The sequence below is a fragment of the Phoenix dactylifera genome, chromosome 3 (assembly GCF_051530095.1).
Source record: "Phoenix dactylifera cultivar Ajwa chromosome 3, Ajwa_hap1_PhDact_Kaust_v1.1, whole genome shotgun sequence".
NCBI lineage: Eukaryota > Viridiplantae > Streptophyta > Magnoliopsida > Arecales > Arecaceae > Phoenix > Phoenix dactylifera.
In genome coordinates, this window is record NC_143192.1 from 1,899,668 (window position 1) to 1,925,342 (window position 25,675).

General features: G+C 42.1%; 6 protein-coding genes across 10 annotated transcripts in view; 4 read left to right on the forward strand and 2 right to left on the reverse strand.

Annotated features, from left to right (window-relative positions):
• Positions 1–1,130: 1,130 nt before the first annotated feature.
• Positions 1,131–2,521, reverse strand: LOC103714534 (putative esterase PIR7A). Its single transcript, XM_008801815.6, has 3 exons — positions 2,122–2,521; positions 1,725–1,859; positions 1,131–1,609 (listed from the first exon to the last, which is right to left on the reverse strand). The coding sequence occupies exons 1-3, from the start codon at positions 2,494–2,496 to the stop codon at positions 1,331–1,333; spliced, it is 789 nt and encodes a 262-aa protein (XP_008800037.4). The 5' UTR covers positions 2,497–2,521; the 3' UTR covers positions 1,131–1,330.
• Positions 2,522–4,074: 1,553 nt separating this feature from the next.
• LOC148714194 (LYR family of Fe/S cluster biogenesis protein) lies at positions 4,075–8,121 on the forward strand. Its single transcript, XM_088717407.2, has 3 exons — positions 4,075–4,187; positions 7,323–7,439; positions 7,520–8,121. Exons 2-3 carry the CDS (start codon positions 7,334–7,336, stop codon positions 7,660–7,662), a joined length of 249 nt encoding a protein of 82 aa, XP_088573533.2. The 5' UTR covers positions 4,075–4,187; positions 7,323–7,333; the 3' UTR covers positions 7,663–8,121.
• Positions 8,122–9,843: 1,722 nt separating this feature from the next.
• LOC103714535 (uncharacterized) lies at positions 9,844–10,760 on the forward strand. Its single transcript, XM_089929396.1, has 2 exons — positions 9,844–9,990; positions 10,071–10,760. Exons 1-2 carry the CDS (start codon positions 9,974–9,976, stop codon positions 10,429–10,431), a joined length of 378 nt encoding a protein of 125 aa, XP_089785522.1. The 5' UTR covers positions 9,844–9,973; the 3' UTR covers positions 10,432–10,760.
• A 3,587-nt stretch (positions 10,761–14,347) lies between these two features.
• LOC103714536 (uncharacterized) lies at positions 14,348–15,194 on the reverse strand. The gene is made up of 2 exons (XM_088717406.2): positions 15,060–15,194; positions 14,348–14,979 (listed from the first exon to the last, which is right to left on the reverse strand). The coding sequence occupies exons 1-2, from the start codon at positions 15,074–15,076 to the stop codon at positions 14,619–14,621; spliced, it is 378 nt and encodes a 125-aa protein (XP_088573532.2). The 5' UTR covers positions 15,077–15,194; the 3' UTR covers positions 14,348–14,618.
• A 2,948-nt stretch (positions 15,195–18,142) lies between these two features.
• On the forward strand, positions 18,143–19,446 carry LOC103714537 (24-methylenesterol C-methyltransferase 2-like). The gene has a single exon (XM_088717402.2). It carries the CDS (start codon positions 18,193–18,195, stop codon positions 19,444–19,446), a length of 1,254 nt encoding a protein of 417 aa, XP_088573528.2. The 5' UTR covers positions 18,143–18,192.
• The window catches only part of LOC103708681 (uncharacterized), a 29,001-nt gene continuing 22,659 nt past the window's right edge, over positions 19,334–25,675 (forward strand). For 2 of the 5 annotated variants that reach the window (XM_008793728.6, XM_088717403.2), the window contains exon 1: positions 23,957–24,432. In XM_008793728.6, coding sequence (XP_008791950.4) covers positions 24,268–24,432 — 165 coding nt within the window. In that variant the 5' untranslated portion in view covers positions 23,957–24,267. Of the gene's footprint in view, positions 19,471–23,907; positions 24,570–25,675 lie in introns of those variants that run through there. The other 3 variants (XM_088717404.2, XM_026805258.4, XM_088717405.2) reach the window with 3 other exon arrangements.

Consider the following 25,675-nt stretch of genomic DNA (forward strand, 5'->3'; position numbering starts at 1 on the left):
AAGTTGAATTTCTAAGAAATTTTTTCAACTACCTTTTTTATTTAATCTTCAACAATTTCAGCATATGCATGCATTTGATTAACAATTAGTGAATCATGAATAGATTTTCCTTTCTGCATAAATAAATTCTCAAATTTTCATCTAAGAGCTTGAATTGTAATTGTTATTACCTTTATAGTGCCATAAACTCTTGCTTCAAAGTAACCCATGCTGTAGGGAAATGTTTGGCGGCTGAAACTAAATCTCAAATATCTTGAAAGAAGAACATGGTCTTCATCTTTCATGCTCCATATGTTGGGAGTGTCTCCATTAAGGATCGAGATCGTAGGGTGTTAAGATCCCAAACTAATTTTAAGCATGAAGTAGTTCAACTTCAAGATCAGCTAATATATTATTTTGAGTCAAACTGAGCTTAGATTACGAGCGAAGCTGAATAGGAGCTAATTTTGATCAGCTTGCTATACTTACATCCAGCCCGTAAGCAGCGTACAAAATACCGTCATACAAAGATCTGGTACTTTTTATGTCCTTGGAGGGGTATTTGCTATTTGTTGATTAATAGAAGTGTGATATAACTCAAAACGTGAAGGATGAGGAGACAATTGTGGCTATGAAATTAGCAGTGCTAGAGAGACTCTTCATTTAACCTTCTCAAAAGTCTTCTACGTTTAGATGATTAGAGGAACTTCTCCTTATTAAATTCATCATGTGCTTCCTCTTAATTTGCCATAACCAATATTAGGCAATTTAGATGCCATCATCCAACAAAATCATGGTCTACTATGTTAAACCCAATCATATTATCTCCTGTAATTTGGGCTAAATACATGTTATCTATCAAAATATTTGTCTTCGGTTGGTTTGCTTTCACTGCAAACGCCTGCTCTCCTATTGAACTCAATATTTAATTGCACTTAGGAAAGTGGAGGAAATAAGAAACTTCCCCTTTTTATCACAAGAGTATTAGAAAAGAGAGTTGTTGATGAATGATTAGATGATTTTTAAAACTTGTGTTTGGTTACCTACTCCACCCCCCACCCCCAAAAAAACAAAAAATAATCATGTTTGGTTAGTTAAGATGCCTATTCTCCTACTAAAATCAATGTATCATCACATTATTTTCTATGCAAGCTGCAATCCAATGGTTGAAGATCGATCATTCTTTCGCACGAAAGATACAACCTGAACCCAACCTAGCCATGTATGCACCCCAACCTCATGCTATGAATCCAATGCAGACCAGAATGAATTCGTTTATTTCTGTAGTTTCTCCAATGGCAAGCGGAGAAACTCGATCTCTATTTATTATCAAGCCAAGTGCACATAAAATTCAATATTTCTTCGCAATCCCGAGGAGGACATTGCAGAGCTCCTTGGCTTTTGAAAGCATGACCATATGATCGGCGCCTTCAATCTCCTTCACCTCCACCCCTGGGCTTCTCTCCGTCATCCAATACTGGAAGTCCGGCATCAATGATCCATCCTCCTTGCTCACAATAAACACTCGGCTCACTGATCCATAGTTCTTCTCTGTGATCATGTCTTCTCTTGTTATTTCATCAAGGAATTGCCTCCCAGGGCTCACTAGCATAGTAGCCAGTGTTAGATCCTACAAACAATATTAGTATCGTTTGAGAATTACAGATACTTGATTTAAAAGAGGTTACGATAAAAGAGAGAGAGAAAAAAAAAAAAGATGGTGAAAATTTTGCTGCACATCATACCTCAGGTGGGCTAAGCTGATACATGGTGGTTGCCATGTACTTGGGGCCGAAAAGAAATGAAGTAAATGGATTTTCAGGATCTTCGCTGACAATAATTTTGGAATCCATAGGTCCGGGTGGATTTCTTCTTGAGTACTGGTTTCACCAAATCGTAAGATAAGTTAGAGATTCTAATTCTTTCAACATTTTTCCAGACTAATTTATACAAATCAATGATTTGGATATTCAGATTGACTGGTGATCCAACTCGAGCTAGCTTTCTATAAATTCTCCGCATGAAAGATTTGATTTTTTTTTTTTCCTTTATTTTCAAATTTAATTTTCCGTGAATCATGAATCAATCGAAAAGAAAAAAATAGACTAGTTTTCCCATGTGGGAGCATGCATGCATACATACCTCCTGCATGAAGACAGACATGGGAGTGGAGATGCTCGGCATCCATGCAGAGGCAAATACAGCGACTGCAATCTTCTCAGGGAATTTTTCCATGGCAAGAGCGAGGTTGAATCCGCCGAGGCTGTGGCCAACGAGCGCCACCTTCTCGTCCAGTGGGATCGACGCCATCACCTCCATTAGTGGCTCCGTGTAGTCGGCAAATCGCCGGAGCTCATCGAGACGCTTGGGGTTTATCCCACTGGCGGCGAGATCGAGCGCCGTGACTCGATGCCCGGCCGACCGCAGCAAGGTGGCGAGCTGGTACCAGCACCATGCACCATGGCACATCCCATGAACGAGGATGAAGTGCACCATCGCAGCACATTCCACACTCATAACTAGTATTATGTGGTGTCCATCGTTTCTCCTTCATGATATATATATATACACACACACATGCATGCATGCATGCATGTATACATACTTGGATAAGACTGATAGTTTTCAAAGTTTGCGTTCAAAGAAACAGTTTGTCTTCCGGCGACCAAAGAAAGTCGTAGTCTCCAATTAAAATCAATTAAAAGAGGAAGACAAGGGACAGCTGTTGAATGGCATAATGAAGCACTAGAGTACTAATACTAACTACCAGTCAAAGATGGATGAAAATTTCGCTCTCCTTACGCTGGCAGCAAAGTCCAGCTCAAATCGAGATGAATTCCTCTTTTAATTAAAATAGGATATCGATTATAAAAATAACATCAATATTTTAAAAATTTTAAAATATAAGTAGAAGTTTGATCTTAATTCTTATATCAACTTCATCTAGTTATATCATCAAATTATTTTTGGATTCAAAGTACATCTACATGGAGTCCTGAGTAAGTCTTCCTCTCCCTTTCTGAGAAAACAGGAATCATGGAAACCAAAACTGAAAATGACAAAAACCGCAGGCTTACCATGCTTTCTGCTGCATCGAGGTTTTCTTTGATTCGTGGGAAGCCATCAAGATCTTAATATATTCAAAGTACATCTACATGGAGTCCTGAGTGGGTCTTCCTTATTAGATTTCAAGATAAAGGCATAGAAAAGCAGTGTTGTCCTAAAGAATCCTTTCTTCTGGTTGTTTGTTTTGGCAACAAAAATCCAGATAAGAAAACCATTTTCCATAATTGATTGGAATTTGACCTTTTTGTTTTCTAAAATAAAGTTTCAGAAGATTACCACTTTTTATAGCAACAAAAAACTAGAAATTGTTATTTTTATCTTGAAAGTAATAAGAAAAGACTTTGCAACCAATGAAAAAAAAACCATTGTTCTCTCTCTATGTTTCTTTGATATATTTTTTATTATTGGATAATGAGCAAAGAAGATTCTTCTCCAACTTCAAATCTTTTGCTTTATCAGCAATCAAGTGTAAGAATATGGTCTAATTATGCAGACCAATCGCTGAGAGGCTAGAACCGAGGCCAGCATTGGACGCAACCGAGGATTTGGACTCATCTAGTCTCATAGTCTCCCTCTATATTACTTGGTTTAGGTCATTTTAAATGTGAGGAAATCATGGACATCGCAAAATCATAACCGTCGGTTACATATTAGTATAATTAGACGAAGCTGATTTTATTAAATATTTTTCTAAAAGCTTATCCTCTTACTTTGAATTTGCAACCATTTGCTGTACTCCCTCTCCATTTGATTTTAAAAGTGGAAGACGCTCTACTGTAGTTTCTCCCTGTGTCCACCCCTGGATTTATATCCACATAAAGTTCTGTAAGCGGGTCGAATGTAACCCAACTGTGTCCGCATCCACATCTGATTCGGGTCGGATTCGGATAAAGATTTTGGGTCCATATACCGATCCGGATAGGAAAAATGCCGCGTAAGTTTCGGATACGGATCTCTTTGGTTCCCGGATTCGTATTCCAGATATAATATTATATAATGTCGCGGATCCGGGAATTCCCTTCGGTTTTCCCTCGCCCTCGAGGCCGGCCAGGGTTTGTTCCCACTTCCCCACCGTCCCTCCTCCCGAGCGGCAACCGGCGATCGGCCGGACCGGCGAGACAAGCATCCAGGCGCGGTGCCAGGTAGTAGAATCTTGAATCTTGGTCCCTTTTTTCCTGCTTGTGTGTCGGTTGTGATGATTTATGGGTTGGGACTTGGGCGGTTATGGGGTTTTGATCGCGAGGTAGCGTGGATTCACTTGTTTATAGGGTTTTGACGATTCCTCTGGTGGGGGAAGTGCGGAAAGATTCAATGTTTGGAGGGATTTTTTTAAGCAGCGGTTTCTGGATTCTTGGGACGCAGGGTATGGGTGAGGTCTCAGATTTTGGAGGTCCAATCGTTTGAGTTGTAGAGTTGTCGTTTAGAGTATTTAACCGTTTAATCCCTATCACAGGGTATGCTTTGCACATCTGAAAGAACTAGTTCTAGCCCTTTTCCTCCTCAGTCTTGTCCTTCTTGCTAGAGGGATCGGCAACAGGCGACCCCCCTCATATGAGTAATCCAATTCACACATAGAGCCATGATTTCCTTCATGTCATTCTCTGGACAAGTCGGCAGCAACCACGACTATGATCTTATCGATTATGGTCTTGTAATTGAGTAAGGTTTGGAAGGATAAAACAGCTATTATGATTATGGTTGAAAACTAATATCCCCTGTTAGAGCCGAATTCGCCATAAAATCAGCTGCTTGATTACCTTCGTGGTAATTATGGGATGTAATAATCCACTGCCTAGTTGATTTCCAAATTTGAGTATCATGTAAGAGAGGGAAACAATGACATCTAAATGAGGAAGGGTTGGTTATCCATTTGACCACAGTTATAGAATCCCCTTCCAACCACAAATGCTGCGTGTGTAGTTTAGCAACAGCAACATTCCCAGCCAAGCAGCAACCAGCTGGGCATAAGGAATCGGTGAAGGGAGCAGTGATTTGCCTTCTGCTCTAATTAAGAGGCCTGTATGGTCTCTAATTGCAAACCCAGCTGTTGATCTAGTTTCTGTTGTTGCAGCATCAAAAATAATTTTAAGAACTCTAAAGGGGGGAAGCAGCCTAGAAACAAAAAGGTTATTAGAATTTGTAGATGATTGTCAGACCACCCCAGCACCTTAATGGAGGTAAAAGGTTTGCTGCTAACCAGAGAGGAAGAATAAAAAAAGGCTTTACTTACTAGCTGAATGTGAAGAGGATTGTTGGAAAATTCTTTCATTATGAGCGCAATGCAACTCTAATTCCTGTCTATAGCTAGGCTGTAGAAATATAGTCTGCTACAGCTGGCAAAGACTGAGGTTAAAAACCTTGCCCGCAAATGCATTGCAGCTGACCCCAGCAACTCGCAGCAAAAAACAGGATACAATCACATGATCTTAATCCTCCACTAGTGATTCACAAAGATCACAAAATTGACATTCAACATTTATGATTACCCTCATGTATAGAAGCTTGTTACAAGGTAATTGGTCCTATAACAGCCTCCAGCAGGAGGTTTTAACCCTTATCGGCATGTTCATTTTCCAAACCCACCTAAAATTTTATGGAACTGTAGATGATACAAGTGGTTTGACCAAGCTGTACGTGTCTTTTAAGGAAGAGGCCTAAAATTGTTGTGATTTTTTAAAAGGTGTTGGAGTCATCCAACAAGGAGTGAAAGTGTGGTGCACTTCACACATTGACTGCTTTGGTGTTGGACTGGACTGCTTCGTACCATTCTTGTCATTTAAGTTAGGAGAGTATAATCTGAGCAGATTAATGGATATTGTTATTCTGGCAATGAATATTAATGAATCAAGGAAGGTGAGTAATAGATGGCTGACTTGTGCAAAAAGTTTTTAGAGATCATGAATTCGAAGAGCTCATTACTGTGGTCTGTCTAGTTTGTGAGGTGTGGTACAACTCTAGAGAGTATAATGAAACTGCTGCCATGTCATTGTGTGGATTGGGTGGAATGGGATGAAGTTTATAATATTGTTGGTTTGATTATTGATTATGCTTAGAATGCTAAAAAAATATAGGAGTTTAATCTTTCATTGCCATGGAAATTATCGGTTTTATGGCTGAAACTTATGCAGTTATGCTTTCTCACAAAGTTAAGAAAACAGCCGATGACATACTGTATTTATTTACTGGGGCAATTTTGAGGTGACTGTTTCAATCATCAGCTGTCATCAAAACAATTTACCATACCGTTGAACTTGTTGGAATTCCAACTAATTTGCTTCTTTACATACATGTCTTGTGCAACTCAAAAGTCAGCAATCCTAGAAACAAGAGGGAAAAGAAAGAAAAATTGTGAGGAGGGAGATAGAATTAATGTTCACATCCTTTTATATTTAACAGCTGTTATTTAATTTTCTTAACCAGCTTTACAATTCAAAGTCATAGAACTGTCACTCAAGCATTTTTCAAACTATATATGGATCATGGTATGGTCCATCATAGTTTAACAATGTTCTGGATTAATATTTAGTAAATGTGAATCCTCAGACTCAGTATCGAATTCCTCTAGCCAAGACAACTTTTGGCAATAGAGGGTCTTGCTATTGAACATGAGGGCAGTTAGCATATGACAAGTACATACTTAGTTAAGCTTGCGAAACTGGGGAGTAGCATCCCAGGTCTCTTCAAAGTTGGAAAGAGCTTAGATGAGGAAGAAGGCAAGTTTTAGTACAGGAAGTGCACATATGTCTGCAGCAACATATTTTAAGATCAAGTTATAACTTGATGCATCAAAAGGGGATATCGGATTAGGCTAGTGGGGGCATTATTGACTAATCAAGACAGAGATTTTATTGCAGGCTTTTATACTTAGCAAGATCCAAAGAGCACCTCTTGAACTTCTAGTTCTTCTTGAAAAACTCTCTTAGCTAAGAGGAGGCATGTTTTAAGGATATAAATGAACTAAAATCAGAGAGGCAGAGACTGTAGTTTTATGGCTTTATGTCTTGTATCCACAAGAGTAACAAGCTGGCATGTTTATGGATGTCAAGTTTTCATGTAAATTATGTTATATTTATATATTTTCTAAAAGTTCGCTGGGCCATTGTATGTTAACATGGAAGTCTAATATATTTACAGTCGAGCTAGTCTGGGAACCCAAAAGCCTTTGGAAGAAAGAAAATCTCAGCAATAAATTAAACATATCCTTTTAGGTCTGCAGGTTTATTATATCCTTCTGGTTTTAGATGGACTGCTATAACATGATGCTCATCTCTTCACAGAGAATAGAACGATGGTCCGCTTCTTGGACTTGCAGGCTTTCATTATCCGGGCTCGTGTACTGAAGCTCTATAGGAAAGCGCTAAGGACTGCTCAGCGGGCCCCTATCCATGCAAGAGGTGAAGCTTTTGAGTCCAATCTTTCCTATTTTTGGTAGTAAAATATGTCTGCAGCTTCTGAGACACTAGGGCATCTGCAGATGAGCTGAGACAGACAATAAGGCAGGAGATGGAGAAGAATCGACATTGTGAGGATAGGCAGAAGATCCGCTTCTTGATTAGCGAAGGATTGCAGAGACTGAAAGGTCTTGATGAAACGCTTGATATGATGGGTCATAGTTAGCTGAGGTGTTGTAAGCGGTGAGGCATGAATTCTTATCGTTCTGCATGCCTCTTGATTGTAGTGAGGATTCCAAGGTCCTGATGTTTTTATGGACAACAGAGGATGGCAGAAGATACCTCAAACTTGGTTTAGTACATTACTTGTTAACACTTGGTTTTACTGATGTCGAGCACTGCAATACAGCCTCTTGAGCATATTGTGCCATAATACCTGTATGAAGAGCAGCGACTTGAGGAATCAAAGCTCAATTGGCACCAGTGGATGATAGTGCTATTTGTCAGCTTTTGCTTTGTCATCTGCTTACCCATTATAATTTTTGTTCATCTAGGAAATTCAAGAATGGCTATTGGATGTATTTCAGAATGCTCATGATCATTTGAGAATGTTTTCCTGGAATGAGGTTAATCACGAAAACAAATGGATCTTTTGTTATCCACTCTAGAACACAATGTTCTTCCAGGTCTCTCACTGTATGTGGTCAGCATTAAAATTGTGTCTCACTTCTCTTCATCTGTTCCCCAACTCTCCCATTCATTTGCATTCTCTTACCACAATGTTTTGCAAGTTTTTTGAGTTGTTTGAAAGTCTTTGTATTTTTTACTTATTTACTAAATTTATTTCACCATTTAAAGATGCATGTTATTATTCAGTAATAGCATGCTAAAAGCTTCAGCTAATGTTTGAATATTTGGTCCAATTTTCATTAGGCTTGTGATCCAGTGAAACATGACGTTTCACTTTTGTTTGAAGCATTATTTTCGTGAAATGCTTTACTTATGTACATGCATGAAAAGATAATTGAAAATGCATGTAAAAATTAGTTATTGTATAGCAACATAAATGAAGAAACCATTTATCTGCATTAAATTTTCTTTATTGCTTTTCTATTTTGGCATAGGGGTGCAAATGAGCCTAACAGCTTATAAGTTGTTTGCGCTCGATTTGGGTCCAAGCTTGACATAGTTTACTGTTACCAAGCTCGAGTAATTCAAACAGTTTTTTGAATCAAGCTCGAGTAGTAAAATATTAAAATACTTGGCTCGGAGGTATATGAGCCCTATATATATTTTCAATAATATTATATTTTATTTATAATATTTTAAAAATATAATATTATGTTATATTTTTTTTTTAATTATGACCAAGGCTCGAATTCGAGCTTGAGTATGGCTCGGTGCCCTAGGTACCACTTCAAGACCAAGGCCCTCACTATTCCTCCCTCTTGATGATGTTGATGATGATCGTGATGATCTCTCTATCCTTTTTCTGAATTGGATTTGAGCAAGATGAATGGGAATGTCCACTTGTTTGTGATTATTGGGAATACATGTACTTTGTGATTGATAATTTATATTTTGCAGGTTGTGAAAAGATCAGATTTTTATTTGTGTTCTGGGATTATTGTGAATATATGGGATGTCAGTTTGGATTTTTAAACATGTATTATGTGATTATTGCGATGTTAAATCGTGTGGATAGTTATAAAAAAAAAGATTTGGTTGTTCCTGTTTGATTATTGTGAAAATTTATGATGCGGGCACCGAAAAAGGTAGGATTTTTTTGTCACTGATCATGGCATGGTTTTTGTGCTCGATTGCTGTGGTTTGGATGGTGATTATTGGGTATTTTTGTTCTGACTCATTTGCCTTAATGGCCACTCTTCTGGTCTATTTTTTGACATTCTCATTGAGGTAAACGAAGGTGGGCTTCCTATGTTTTCTCGTTATTGTGAATAGTTATATTTAAAGAATTGCTGATTTTTGTGTGTGTTTGATGTGAGCTGGATTAAGGTTACGATAATTGGTTTATCGGTGGAAGTTTTAGTGGTTGCTGATATTGATACAGTTGGTAACAAGAGAGGTTGAAGGAATCGTTTGCTCGTTTGGTTTTCTCACTTCTTTAGTTAGTAATCTTGGCCTTCTTCAATTGTATATCCCTAATTTGTTTCTTGAGCATAATATATAATTGTGTTATGGCCTTCTTCTGTTTTGACAATTTTGAGCTTTAAAGTCTGTTTATTGTAACTTACATCTGCTTAATTAGTTCCTCCTATTATAGTGTTTATATTTGTTAAACTATGTCAAAAAATTCTGGTTTCTCATTTGACTATTTCTTATTCTCTTTTATTGCATTTCTGACTCTGGCTGCTTTCCAGAGACTCCTGGTTCGACCGTGTCTCTGAACCCACGGTGCAGTCAATTCCACGGGCGGCCGCGCAAAGAAATTTCCAAAGCTTCCAGAGTCCTTAAAAAAACCACCTCCAAATCAAACCAATCCCCTCCTCTCTCTCTCTCTAGTTCTTATCACCATCATGGCCCCTGTCTACCGGTAAGTGCTGCTCTCTCTCTCTCTCTCTCTCTCTCTCTCCCAAATGGAAGATGGGTGTTGATGTGGGTGCGGTCTTGCAGGTGCGCGGAGTGCGGGGCGGACCTGAATCTTAGCAGCGCCCACCTGTTCCCGCCGGATGCGTACTTGGAGGCCGGGAACAAGGGCACGCTTTCCTTCTCTTGGGTGGACGACTCCAAGCTCCGCTTCTCCAAGGAGGACAAGATCCGGCCTTTCTTCGAGACCGTCAACTACTGGGGCATCCAAAGGAAGCGCACCCGGATGCAGTGCAACGCCTGCGGCCGCCTCCTGGGCTACGTTTACGATGACGGCCCGCCCCTCATGCAAGGACACGGCCAGCTTGGCTTCGGTCCCAGCCAGGCCATCCCCCGGTGCCCCAGGTACCGCTTCAAGACCAAGGCCCTCACCATTCCTACCTCTTGATGATAATGGTTATGATCCTGATGATCTCTCTATCCTTTTTCTGAATTGGATTTGAGCGGCATGAATGGGATTGTCCACTCTTTTGTGATTATTGTGTATACATATATATATGATATGGCTCATAAAAAGACCGGATTTGATCTTTATGCATGAACTCCTTTGCAGGTACTGAAAATATCAGATTTTTTAATGTGTTCTCTGAGATTATTGTGAATATATGGGATGTCGGTAATAAAAAGTTTGGATTTTTAAACATGTATTCTGTGACTATTGTGATGTTATATAGTGTGGATAGTTCAAAAGAAATAAAAAAGACTTGGTTGTTCGAAGAGTATGGGCATCCTTTGCTGTTTGATTATTGTGAAAATATATGATACGGGTAACGAAAAAGGTTGGATTTTTATCTCTCTCTCTCTCTCTCTTCTTCTTCTTCTTCTTTTTGGCTGCAAGGGATGATTTATTAATTTTTAGTGTGAATGCATTCAAAAAAAAATTAAAAACATAATGTTTCGAAGCGCTTCTGATAACTCTCTCTCTCCAACCCACAGGCTCTTTTCTAGCGGAATGACCGATCATATATGAGACTATCCATTTTGCGGACCCATTAGCCTTTTTATAAGCATGCTTGGCCTGGAAGGCAACATCGCCACTAACCATAGCCCGAATGTCTCGAAGCAAGGGGCGGCATCTACCCCCCAACAGTCTTTGAGACTCTACTGTAAAGGACTTCCAAGTAGCCAAAAGGCGACGCTGAGCTCGGTGGAGGCCATCTTTAGAAAACTACATTTCGCACAAGAAGCAGATGTTCGGATCATTCATCTTGACTAGTTTTCTAAACGAAGTGTTAAAGGAGGGGTTAATCGCTCCCCTGCAGTTCCAAATAAAGATCTTCATTCCGCACCGCACTGCAAGTCCGGCCTTTGCTCATCGTTGCACAGGCCCTAGCTCCCTTCACCTCAATCTGGGTTGGCCAATCACCCTCAATAGGTCCAATGCCTTCCCCCATCACTGTCAATCTTGCCATTTGCATAGCCAAAGGGTGATCTAGGGGGCCTGCAGCAAGGCTAGATTTCGGCCGGCCAGCTGTCGGCCTGCCGCTATCGGCCACCTACTTGCCTGGCCCGGACTCCAGGAGGGCCGCAACCAAACCACCCAGGGCACCCCTTCCCAACGAAGTAGCGCCCGGAGTAGCCTCGAGAGACCTCACCACTGCCACCCCTGGTAGAGACAGAGGGGAGCCGAGGGTCACTGAGGGTGGTGGCAGGGTCGAGGCCGCCCTCGCCAAGGAAGAAGCTGGAGAAGAGGCGAAAGGGGGGGGGGAGCCCCTTGTTCCTGCGCTCCTGGGCCCCGATCGAGCCCGGCACGACGCTCGGGCGCAATGGACAAGCCCAGCTCGTCCACACAGGTAGCCCGACCTGCACTCCCAGGCCAGCCCACAGCAGCCTGGCCCAGCCCTGCCCCATCCGGACCAGACGCTAGGCTCCTGGGCCGCTTGTTGGATAGGCTCAGGCCAGTGTCCACCATCAGGATATTTGGGTCAGCCTGCACCCTGGCCGGCTCAATGCCACTCGCGTCCTCCGCCGAGTCAACCAAGGCAGACAACGGGTCAAAAGTCGACCCGACTCAGTGATGACCCTGAGTCACTCCTGATCTCGAGCCCGAGTCGCCGCCCTCGCCGGCTGACCGATCCTTCAGGGGGGAGTGCCGCTACGCCACCTTCGTCGATTTTTGCCGACGTTGAAGTTTGGCGGTGAGCCAGGGGAACTTGGACAGTTGGGCGAGGACTACGCCCTAGAGGAGGATGGCTTGGGCATAGACTCGGTCGTCTTCTTCAGCCGCGGCGGATCCTTAGCAGCACGTGGTGGCCGATTCCTCATAGCTACCAGCCAGAAACCAAAGATTGGCCATCGAATCTCCTCGCCAAAGCTGTATTCTAGCTCCTTGTGGTCTCCGCCGGTCTCCACCACCATGGATGTCTGCGCCTACTCCTCCATCACTGGTGTCCGAAATTTGCAGGACTCCTCGGCGTAAACCGATCTGCTCGCAACCGAGCAGAAATCAAGCACGTCCTCGTAGACGAAACTAGGCTGCCCCCATGGGATTCAAGACTTTAGTTTCCACTAAGTTTCATCCTCATTTGCTAAACTCAATTGAGTGAATAGTTTTTTTGCACACCTCAAGCCTCTTCATCCCTAAGACTCCTTCATAGACTTGCCAATCTCTGCCCTAGTTTTCCAGCTCAACCACTTGCCTCCCCAATACATTCCATACCTCTTGACAAGAACCAACCTTGAATTTTCATCTACAAAATTATCAAATCAATTATCTCCATAAATGGTCAGATAGCTCTTAGTGTAATTCATGTAACCTTCCATCTTTCAATTTAGCGGTTCCAAAGTCGGAGTTGAAGAATATCCAGATTTCAAGCATATTGAGTTTTGGGTATCAAAAAAGAGAAAAAAGAAAAAGTTTTTGTTAGCTAAATCTAGTGTTCTCATTTGTGTAAATGGATTCCATGCCCAAGAATTTCGTTCAAACTTGTTATTGATAACTAGTCAAATGGAGTCTCATATACCAAGATCATTATTAAACAAACTTAAATGTGCATTTACTTGGAACTAGTTTGACACATCTAGAGATAGCATTTGGTCAAAGATGATAAAACACATGTAATAAATGTGTGGCAAAGAAGCTAAGGACTAAATGAGGAAAATGCTAATTAACAAGACAAAGTTACTACAACATACTTGATCACAAATTCATTTTGCATGTTCGAGTGTCAAGGTGTATAACTTTTACCTATTTTGAAAAGCTATGTGGTAAATTTGTTCGTCGAATAGGTCAAATGGATTTATAGTTTCGCCCATAGTATTGTATAATAATGGTGGTGAAGATAAACACAGCATAGGTTGATCCTAACATGATATATCATAGACAAACCATCACCCAGCCCATACTTAATACACTACATTGTATTTCTGTTATGTAAACATTATTTAAGGAGAAATGGAAGAACATACTATGATAGATAATGTGATATTTGACATGAACCTCCACAAATAGAATGGAGAAAATAAAAATAGTCAAACAAGAAACCAGAATTTCATTTCAAACAGCTCATTATATAGTTTTTGATACTAAAAATGTAAATAATGCAAAACATTATATTTTACAAATATAAACGCTATAATAGGAAGGCTTAATTAAGCAGATGTAACTTACAATAAGCAGACACACATTAAAACCAAACTGCCAAAACAGAAGAAGTCACAAGTATTCATTACCCCCATAACACAATTATATATTATGCTCAATAAACAAACTAGGGATATATAATTGGAGAAGGCCAAGGTTATTAACTAAAGAAGAGAGAAAACCAAGGTTATTAACTAAAGAAGAGAGAAAACCAAGGAGCAACCGATTCCTTCAAGCTCTTTTGTTACCAGCCGAATCAATATCAGCAACCACTAAAAATTTCACTGATAAACCAAATATCGTAACCTCAATCCAGCTAAAATCAAACAAACACAAAAATCAGCAATTCTTCTTTAAAAGTCCAATCCTTCTACTACCCAAATCATGAATATAACTATTCACAATAACGAGAAAACACAGGAAGCCCACCCTCATTCATCTCAAAGAGAACATCAAAAAGAAGACCAGAAGAGTGGTCATTAAGGCAAATGAGTCAAAACAAAAATACCCAATAACCCACATTCAAACCACAGCAATCGAGCACAAAAACCAGACCATGATTAGAGACATAAAAATCCTACCTTTTTCGCTCCCTGCATCATAAACATTCCCAATAATCAAAAGGCAAAGGATGCCCATATTCATCGAACAGCCAAATGTTTTTTCTTTTTTTTGAACTATCCACACTATATAAGATCACAATAATCACAGAATACACGACTACGAAACCAAACTTTTTATTACCGAAATCCCATATATTCACAATAATACCAGAATATATGCCCAAAAATCCGATCTTCTCACTATCTGCAAAACATAAATTATCAGTAATCACGGAGTACATGTATAGAAATCCAATCTGATCTTTTTATGAGCCATAGCATATATGTCTTCACAATAATCATAAAAGAGTGAACAATCCCATTCATCTCTCTCAAATCCAATTCAGAAAAAGGGAAAAGAGATCATCAGGATCATCATCAGTGGCATCATCAAGAGGCAGGAAAAGTGAGGGCCTTGGTCTTGAAGCGGTACCTGGGGCATCGGGGGATGGCCTGGCTGGGGCCGAAGCCAAGCTGGCCGTTTCCTCGCATGAGGGGCGGGCCGTCGTCGTAGACGTAGCCCAGGAGGCGGCCGCAGGCGTCGCACTGCATGCGGGTGCGCTTCCTTTGGAGGCCCCAGTAGTTGACGGTCTCGAAGAAGGGGCGGATCTTGTCTTCCTTGGAGAAGCGGAGCTTGGAGTCGTCCACCCAGGAGAAGGAGAGCGTGCCCTTGTTCCCGGCCTCGAAGTAGGCGTCCGGTGGGAAGAGGTGGGCGGTGCTCAGATTCAGGTCCGCCCCGCACTCCGCGCACCTAGGAAACCGCACCCACATCAACACCCATCGTCCATTTGGGAGAGAGAGAGAGAGAGGAGAGAAAAGAAGAGCACTTACCGGTAGACGGTGGCCATGGTGGTGAGATGAATTAGAGAGAGAAAGAGAGGAGGGGGACTGGTTTGATTTGGAGGTCGGTTTTTGGAATGACCTAGAAGCTTTGGATATTTCGTCGCGCGCCTGCCCGCCCGTGGACTTGACCACACGGAGACACGGTCGGACGGACGGTGCAAATGGGTCGGATCGGATTGGTGATCCCGATCCAATTTTATTTTATTTTTTTTCAAATTTTAATTTTGAATCCAAACCTAATTTAATAAAAAATCAGATCGGATCCTGCTGGATCGAATCCACCGCTATAATTTTTGACCCAATGGGTCATTCGGATCGGATTGGATCCATGTATAACTCGAATCCAACTCAAAAAATTCGAATTCGGTTCATGTCTAGATCGGATCTGGTTCCGATCAATCCATCCATATCTTCAAAACTTGTTTGCACCTCCGTGAATTGCAGTATGTAGGCCCAAATAATTTGACAAATTCGGATCGAATCGGATCGTAGAATTGAAAACCTAATATTATCCAAATTTTAAATAGATAGGGTCGGGTCAGAATTCAATAAACTCAGATCCGATTCAAAAAATAGAACGGGTCTAATTTTAAAATCCGATCCGGCACAAAGAATCCTCCAAAAATAGGTTGGATTGAGTCACCAGTGAAGCAGATCATTTCGGCCTCACTCAGACAGGAAGAGTCGTTGATTATTTTATTTAATAATAAATACTAATAGCCTTCAATTTAAAAACATGACGCAAGACATTGGTTACACCGCTGTGCGCGACGGTATATGCCTGTCGTTACACAGAGACCAAGCCATTGTAAGTTATCGAAGGAAGAATTGGTCCCGGGTGGTTCTATATACACCCCCCCTATTGCTCAGGACACCCCCCAAAAATTAAAAAAAAATTAAATACTCTCTTACCCCCCCCCCCCCATTTGCTAAGGACACCCCTAAAAAATTAAAAATTCCTAAATTACCCCCCACCCTTCCCACCCCCTCACCTAAATTGCTCTCTACACCCCCCAAACCCCCCCCACCCCGCTCTTTCCCTCCAAAACACCCGCCGGCTTCTCCCTTCCGCCCAAAAAACCTCGCCTCAAGCACCTCCCCGGCCATCTCCCGAGCAACGAGCACCTCGCCGGTGGAGGAGGAGGGGGGAGGCGGAGGAGGAGGACGGGGAGGCGGGGGGAGGCGGAGGGGGAGGTGGGGGATGGGGAGGAGGAGGAAGGAGGACGGGGAGGTGGGGGAAGAGGAGTGAGAGGAGGTGGCGGAGGAGGAGGGGGGAGGCGGAGGAGGAGGACGGGGAGGTGGAGGGGGAGGTGGAGGGGGAGGACGGGGAGGTGGAGGGGAGGGGGGGGGAGGTGGGGGATGGGGAGGAGGAGGAAGGAGGACGGGGAGGTGGGGGATGGGGAGGAGGAGGAAGCGGGCGTAGGGGGGAGGGGGGGAGGAAGACGAGGCGGAGGGGTGATGGGGGAGGCGGAGGAGGAGGAGGAGGAGGAGGAGGCGGAGGAGGAGGACGGGGAGGTGGGGGATGGGGAGGAGGAGGAGGAGGGGGAGGGGTGATGGGGGAGGCGGAGGAGGAGGAGGAGGAGGCGGCAGTGAGGAGGAAGGGGGGTGTACTGAGAAAATTTCAAGGGCAATATGATAATTACACTAAAGGTTAGTTTGGGTATTTTTTTTTTGGTTTTTGGGGGGTGTCCTTAGCAATAGGGGGGGTGTATATAGAACCACCCATTGGTCCCCCACCACTTCACAACCTACCCATCTAATCTTATCTTCCAAGTTTTTGCTAAATTAGATAAAAATTAATTAAATTAGTCCAACCAACATGTGGGCACAGTTCCCTAGCAGAGCCTATATACATGCGGAGAAATCTTGCTCACAAAACCATGCACAGATCTCAAAACAATCCCACACGCATCCTCATGCATAGATCTCAAAGCGACATGCGATGATCCAACAACCGTTCTATCTCATATTAGCTTTTTTTTTTTTTTAAGCTGGATAAATTAAAAAATTCAAGTATAAGTACATATATGAAAATTAAAAAATTAATATTTAAAAATTAAGATGGAAGATGTGTTGAATAATTTGAGAGTGTAGGACTCGTTTGGTTCGCGGGAATCATTTTTCTTTCATACAAATATGGTTTCTGAAAAACAGATTTCTAGAAAGAGTATGCTTAGGAAAGTAATTTTGACATGTTTGGTTAACCATGCAAAAGTTACAAATTTCCAAAATATTTATGTTTATTTGACCATCCATTTTTCTGAAAAAAGTTATGTATAATTCCTATTATACCCTTAATAAAAATTAGATCTTTAATACCTCTTTAATGCTTCTTTAATGTTGAAGGGCCTTTTTGGAAAAAAATAAAAATGGAGTGATTCCCGCCTTACTTTTCTATGTTTCTCATGTCTTTTTCATGAAATATGGGAATCATATTTCCATGGAAATACAATTTTTCCATCTCTCTCTTTTGAAAGCTCTAACCAAACAAGAGACATCTCATTACTTTTCCGTTGACCACACTTTCCCTCCTCCTTTTCCTGCAAACCATCCCACAAGCATTAACGGCTCTTTTGCTGGCTAATAAATTCAAATAAATATTTATTGCGCATTCAAAAACTTGGATGGACCGTTGCCTTTCTCTCGGCATCATGATGGATCTCAGCCGTCCATTTGATGCTATCACGATAGGGGGGCTGCTTCGGGAAGCAATGTCCACATTTGTTCCACGGTGTAGAGGAGCCACACGTTACGTTAAGGCTAAAGGGTGGGAAGAAGAGAAGGCACCCGCTTCCACGCGTGACCTTCACACGTGGTGGTGTCAGGCGACACGAGATTCAAAAAAGAAGAAGAAAAAAAAAATCCCACTTACCTCGCGGGCCCCACCTCGCGCTTCGCACACCTCGTAGGATTTGATTTTGTCTTTAGATTAAAAAAAAGGAGCAAAGCCTGCAAAATATATGGATACTGATACATAGGTAAATACATGGCAAGGAATAGATATCCTCGATCTCCGTTCTGTGTTCCGCCGGACCATCTTAAATTCCGCTCGCTCCGGGCCGCAGGCGCCGGCGACCCAGGAGGAGAGGAGGGACGGTTCGCGGTTTGGCTGGATTATTCTATGGTCTCGCCGGACCATCTTACCGCGGCAATATTCTTCATAAGTAAATCCCAACAAATCCTAACAGTTCGCTTCTCTCTCTTTCTAAGTGGGTCTCTCTCTGGATCGGAGGAGGACAGGGGAAATAGAAGGAAGAGGAGGGGAATGGAGACGGTGGCGGTGGCTTGGACGGCGGTGGTGGTGGCGGCGGGGCTGATCTACTGGTTCGTGTGGGTGATGGGGGCGGCGGAGGTGAAGGGGAAGCGGGCGGTGGATCTGAAGATGGGATCCATAACGCGGGACAAGGTCGAGGACAAGTACCGGCAGTACTGGTCCTTCTTCCGGCGCCCCAAGGAGACCGCGGAGGCGTCGTCGGAGAATGTCCCCGTCTTCGTCGACACCTTCTATAACCTCGTGACGGATATCTATGAGTGGGGCTGGGGCCAGAGCTTCCACTTCTCGCCCTCCGTCCCCGGACGCTCCCACCGCGACGCCACCCGCGTCCACGAGGAGCGCGTGGCCGACCTCGTCGGCGCCCGCCCCGGCCACCGCGTGCTCGACGTCGGGTGCGGCGTCGGCGGGCCCATGCGCGCCATCGCCGCTCGCTCCGGCGCCCACGTCGTCGGCATCACCATCAACGAGTACCAGGTCGGCCGCGCCCGCGCCCACAACAAGAAGTCGGGCCTGGACGCCCTGTGCGAGGTCGTCTGCGGCAACTTCCTCGAGATGCCCTTCCCGGACTCGTCCTTCGACGGCGCCTACTCCATCGAGGCCACCTGCCACGCCCCCCGCCTCGAGGACGTCTACGCCGAGATCCTCCGCATCCTCAAGCCGGGGGCCCTCTACGTCTCCTACGAGTGGGTCACCACGGCGCTGTACCGCGCCGACGACCCCGACCACGTCGAGACCATCCACGGGATCGAGAGGGGGGACGCGCTCCCGGGTCTGCGAGCCCACGACCAGATCGCGGCGATCGCGCGGAAGGTGGGCTTCAATGTTCTCGAAGAAAGGGATCTGGCGACGCCCCCTGCTGGGCCGTGGTGGACTCGGCTCAAGATGGGGCGGATCGCCTACTGGCGGAACCACATCCTGGTCTCCGCCCTCGCCTTCCTCCGGATCGCGCCCAAAGGTGTCGTCGAGGTCCACGAAATGCTCTACGAGACGGCGCGCCACCTCACTCGCGGCGGCGAGACCGGTATCTTCACCCCCATGCACTTGATCCTCTGCCAGAAGCCTCCCGTCGCCGCCGACCACCAAGAATCTTCTACTTCCTAGTCCCACTCCATCCCGCCCATGGAGGTAGACCTTTGATCTTTTCTTCTTGTGTTATTTTTTTTTAATTTTGTTTTTTTAAACTTTTTTGGGTTATCTATCTTGTGCTATCAGAAGAAGAAAAAAAAAACAGAAATTGAGCTTTTTTTAATTAACTTTTTTGGGGTATCTATCTCTCTCCAGCTGAATTCAGATTACTTTTTCTCTCAAAAAATTAATTAGGGTTTCGGATGAACCGGCTTCCGGCACTTCTTTTTCAGTTCGATTTGAATGACAAAAATGCCCTATTTTTCGTTATAATTATTGCTTATGATCCGATGGTGGTGTTTCATGATCTTACTTGTTCTCCGAATCGGATGGTGGAGAATGAGAGGTATATATGTATATATATATATTATGATGAAATGAGAAAGATCGTGTGGGTGTCAGGGGTGGTGAGTTGGCGTGGGTGTCGGCTTGTGTTGGATTTGAGTGGGTGGCGGGAGGGGCACGTGAAAGGTACGGCGACAAAACCCAAAAGTCACGTCCCGCTCTGTGTTTCTGTTTGGAGGCATGGATCGCATCGGAGTTTATGAAAACGAGGAAACAAAGCAGAGTTTATATATATATACACACAGACACACACGCACGCGTTTAAAGAGCGTTCATAACTTATTCTTTGGAAAGTTATTAATCTACTCTTCTTCTTTTTTTCATAGATAAAAAATATTTTTATTTTTTATAATTTTTAAAAGTATTTTATGTTTTTTTTACAATTTCTCATTAATTCATCCTCTCTCTCTCTCTCTCTCTCTCTCTCTCTCTCTCTCTCTCTTATACATACATGTCTGTGTGTCTATATATATATATATATATATATATATATATATATATATATATATATATATATATATATATATATATATATATATATATATATATATATATATATATATATATATATGAGAGAGAGAAAAAGGGAGAGAGTATTAATTGGAAGGTTGAGGGAGTGAGTTAATGTGTGATTGAAAAAAGAGATAAAATATTTTTAAGAGTTATAAAAAGTAAGGATATTTTTTATCTAGTGAAAAAGTAGATAGATTGATAACCTATCATAACAGAGAGTAGGTTATCAATTCTCATATATATATATATATATATATATATATATATATACTAAAATATTTTTGGAGTTCTACGATATTATGTCTCTAACCTAACCATTAAATTTCTAATCTTCTCGATAGCTTCAAGCATACCTTTCTTCGCCCTCGCCAAAGGTTTGGATTCTCGAGCTCCTTCTCGTGCTATTGAAAGAAAATAAAAATGAATTGAGATTAGTCGGCGTGGATGGCTTATAAAGACAAGGATTTTTTTTCCTCTTTAGCTGTAAGATATGAGGGTGGAAAATGATATCTTTTTTAGTTTTTGCTAGTTTGTGTCATGTGGACAATTATTATTATGCATGGTAGTTATCTTTCCTTTACTGCTATATTCTGAGTAGTTATACCTCCTATCCCATGTTCTAGTTAGTGGTATGGATGGTAATAAGATAGGCATAACTATTTCGCTCTTCCCATATTTTAGATGCTAGTATGATATATGTAACCATATGTTGGTTTCTACCATTTGACCTACTATGCAAGACAATCATCTTTCTTTCACTATACCCAGGGCCGGTCCGAGCCCTAGACGACCGAGGCGGTCGCTTAAGGCCCCGAGCCATAGGCGACCGAGGCGGTCGCCTAAGGCCTCGAGCCAATGAAAGGCCTCCGGGAGGCTGACCAAAAGGAAGCAAAGGCCCCATATAAAACGGGATCTGGAACTGGCTACGAGTCTTCCCCCTTGATGGAAGGGAGGTGGAGAGTTTTCCTGGCCTGCAGAGGGGCAATTTGGGAAGTTGGGGACAATAGTTTTGTTTTTTTTTTTTTTTTGGGGGGGGGGGGGGGAGAGAGAGGGAGGGAGAGAGAGAGGAGGGATTTGGTTGGCTTGATAGACGCCTAAAGCCCCTCTTATCTTCATCCCTTCTCTTTTTTGGTTTTCCTTCCCTCACATTACTCCTGATCCAGCTGGGCCATCCGGAAGAAAGATAGGGGGATTGGAGATGGACTTCTTGGAGGGTGGAGATTCTTTTTGTTTTCTCCTCTCGGTTTCTTCTCCCTTCTTGGGTGGTAGAGAGAGAAAAGGAGATAGGGGGTTGAATGGCTGCTGTGCTGTGATGTTGCAGTTGCTGCTTGGGTACTCACTTGAAGGGGAGATGGTGCGATGGGGTGAATTTTCCATAATGACCCTACTTTCTCTTATGGAGAGGTTCTTTTATGAACAAATTCTTTTCTTTACCTTGACCATGAAGTGCCATGGGATGACCTTTTCATGGTAAACAGTATTGCCAAGCATTATCTCAGTTATTTAATCAGTTTCATGGCCCTTCATTTAGAGTAATTACTTTTATGTGCTTCCATTCAAGAATTATATTAAATTGAAAAGGCTTCTTGTCTATCTTTGTTAGATTCATGTATCTTTGTTGAAATAATGTACTTGATAGCTATCTATTTTTATATTTTTTAAGTATTTTATATTTATTAAAAAATTATTATTAAAAAAAAGAGGCTTCTTTCATTGGATTTGCCTTAGGCCCTAGAATGTATTGAGCCGCCCCTGACTATATCCATATTCTGGATAACTGCGGATAACTCTCACCCCTCTTGGTTGATGCCATATTCATTTGACCTACACTTCTGGTGTTTCAACTTGCACCTTTTTCGGTATATCAGCCTTTAGATTACAGTCGTTGGTCTGGATATGGTGTAAACAGTATGGATTAAATGTGTTTTTAGCATATTGCTGCTATTTATGGAGATTTGTTGTTACCTTGATTTTTCATTTGAGTCAATAGGGTCAGACCAGACCCCATAGTCGTGGCCCTCACAACCATTCTCACAAAGATGAATGCTCCAAGAGTACCTGTAAATCATACTAGAAAGTGGAGCTAAGACCCAAAATAAAAAAAAGCCCTAAGTGTAGTGCATCGGAACCATATAGATTTTCATGTTTCAACTCAAATTTTTTCCATTGGGGTCACCAAATTGCTGTGAAAATCTCTAAAGAAAGGACCACCGTATCAACTTGGGGTGGGCTTGGAGCAGCCCGCAGGTCTCTAGGGCAACAAAAAAAAAAAAAGACTAACAAAGGGGTGGGCAAGCCACCAAGGTGGTAGCACGGTTAGAACGGGGCTAAGATTTCACCAGAGTAATCTAGGTTCAAGACGCATGGACGTCGATTAAATGTGAAGACCGGATGCTCCCTATCTGGTTTGCTTGGTGGAGTCGCCATCTGGTCCGTCGGTATCGAGGTGGCGCTAGGGTGATGTACTCATACGTAGGTAATGAACCCAGTGGGGGGAACCCACAGGTCGGAGAGGGTACGTGGAAATTTGCGGTTTATATCAAACATTTCATGGTGGAAGGAGGACTCAGTGGGAGCTCCTACGGGGGTGAGGTTTTCTCTTCCCCTCCTATTTTGTATCCAAAAAAAAAAAAAAAAGAGGTGGGCAAGGAGGGTAGATTGAGCCTAGATGAGACTTGAGGATACTACTGAGAAAGGCTCGAGAGTGAAGCACCCTCTCTAGCTGTAGACATGGTATTGGAGCGATTCCCTTAAATTTGATGACGAAAAGCCTCACACATCTAACTCCATCCCCAAACTCGGCTTAGATAATATCAAGCTAACTTTGATCTAGTCAGATAGCCTGGAAAAGCAAATATGAAGCTTCTTCTATTGTATATTGGATAATGTGTACAAATTTTAAAGGGTGTAATATGTGGTACAACTAGCCTTTTTTTCTCCCCTTTAAGCATGATTAATCTCTAGTTTTGATCACAAACCCTTTTCTAACTAGTTAGAATCTTTGTTTTTCAAGGATAAAAAAAATCAATCCACAGCCATTTAGTGCACCCATCCAAGTTAAAAAGAACAAAAATGAGAGAAGGAATTCTTTGAATGCAAGCCATTATGTGCACCTTTTCTTTTGCATCCACATCAAGGGGGCTTGCCTTCTCCTCATCACCATAGAAACAAAAAGGACTCAGCTTCGGGTACAACTCTTAGAGAATAATTCATGAAAACCTAAGAAACTCAAAAATTAAGTGGGATAGGTCGAAACAACTTTCAAAAGTTTCAGCATAGTTAGCATCCAAGCAAGCATATAAATTTAGCATAAATCATATGATTAAACCCTGTGGATTCTTTATACATGGAGTTGTTCTCAAAGTATCCAATGGGGTTAATTTGTCACCTGCAATCTAGCTAAAAAGTTGGTAGTATCCAATAGAAATAATTTGTCACTTGTGATTTAGCTAAAGAGTTGGAGTGCATTGCAATCCAATTATCCCGTTATCCTAGCGTACAAGCTAAAGCCATATCTCCATCATACCATCTCCATCGCTCCCTTTTATTGGTATGAGTGAGCTCAGCACAACAGAAACTTGGCTAGCGACACACGACCATTTAACCCAAATCAGTGCCGGCCGAATCCATTGTCCCCCAAGCAAAGGCAACCCTTCCTTTCTTATCTTCTTGCGCCCGTTACTACCTTTTTTTTTCCCCTATTTATTTGGAGTGTCTCTCACCTTCCTAAAGCTCAAGTGTATAGTTACAAACACACACACACACCCCATCATTTAACTCAAGCAAAGGCAAAACCCTTCCCTTCTTATCTTCCTGTGCTCGTTTCCACCTTTTTTCCCCCTATTTATAGGGGTGTCTCTCACCTTCCCAAGCTCAAGTCTGTAGTCACAAACTCACACACACACACACACACACACAGAGAGAGAGAGAGAGAGAGAGATGAAGGAGCTGAGAGAGTTGCTTCACTTGTTTGCATGCGCCTTCCTCTTCTACTTCTCTGCTTTCATGGTGATTCCATCCATCGTCGACATAACCATGGAGGCGTTGTGCCCCGGAAGGGACCAATGCTCGCTGGCAGTCTATCTCGGGGGCGTCCAACAAGTGGTAAACCTCGCTTTCTTGGCTCTCTTCTTCCACCGGGACGATTTTTCTTTCTTCCTTTCTTTCTTTCTTTCTTTTCTTTGGTGCAATTCAAGAAGGAAAAAGGCTTGCTCCAAAGCCATTGCAGAATGGTATCACAGGTACGATATCACTCGAGAAAATACCGTTCTTGATATTTACTGTTTAGTACGTAATGATATTTACTCTTATGGATTCACCTATGAACTTAATATTTAACTACCTCAAGAATTATTTTCATGTCCAAATCTTTCTTTTTTTTTGAGAAACTGATGTTTAAAAGTTTAAGATAAAGTACAATTAGATGTATATGTGCATTAAATGTTTAAATCAAAGCAGTTATTCAGTTTCCTCTAAACTCGAAGGAATCTAGCTACACAAAGTAATGAATACAAGATTAAACTCTCAGTGAACTTTGCATGGATATGATTCTCCCTTTCTTTTATTAAAAAAATTAAAATAAAAATGAGGAAATAACTTTACCTTGGATGCCCGCATTATAAAACAAAAAGTCAGACAGGCCATTATCTGAATCCAAAAGTTATGGTATCCTTTTCTAAAATCGATGTCCATTCCATGCGTCGCATCAATGGACATTGCGAAGGGTATATATGTTCTTGTTTAGGACCAGTCCTACCAGAAGACTGGTAGGAGAGAACAGGACCAGCCGACCAGGCCACCTAACTTTGCTTGGAGATATTTTTCCCTTTTTCTTTATGTCCACAAGTTCTGCTCTTTCGGTGCACTCTAAATCAACTTTAGCTCTTCAGCATCAAAGTGATAACCTACCCCTTGAAAACGATCGTTTGAATATTGCAAAGCTATGAAATTGACATGTAGTTATAAAGATCACTTCCAGCTAATCTTCAGCAACAAATTAAGGCCTCCGATAAGTCTCGAAATTTTATTATATATTTACATAATGGAATAATAAATAGCGTCGTTATCTTGCCATCGTATCATTACAACAATCACCATAGAATGGGAATAACTGGTGGAAATTGACATTTCAGCTACTGATTTCAACAAGATGATAGATTTCAAAATCATAAGTTTCTGTCACAAAACAAATAATATGAAGAAAAAAAACAAATAATTTTTGTTATCAATTATTTACTGCTATAACAGTTACTAATTATAGCCATTAAAATTAAGTCAAATGAACTGGCATGGCAATAAACGAGGAGAAAGACCAAGAGAGAGATCGGATATAATAGATTGAATTTCA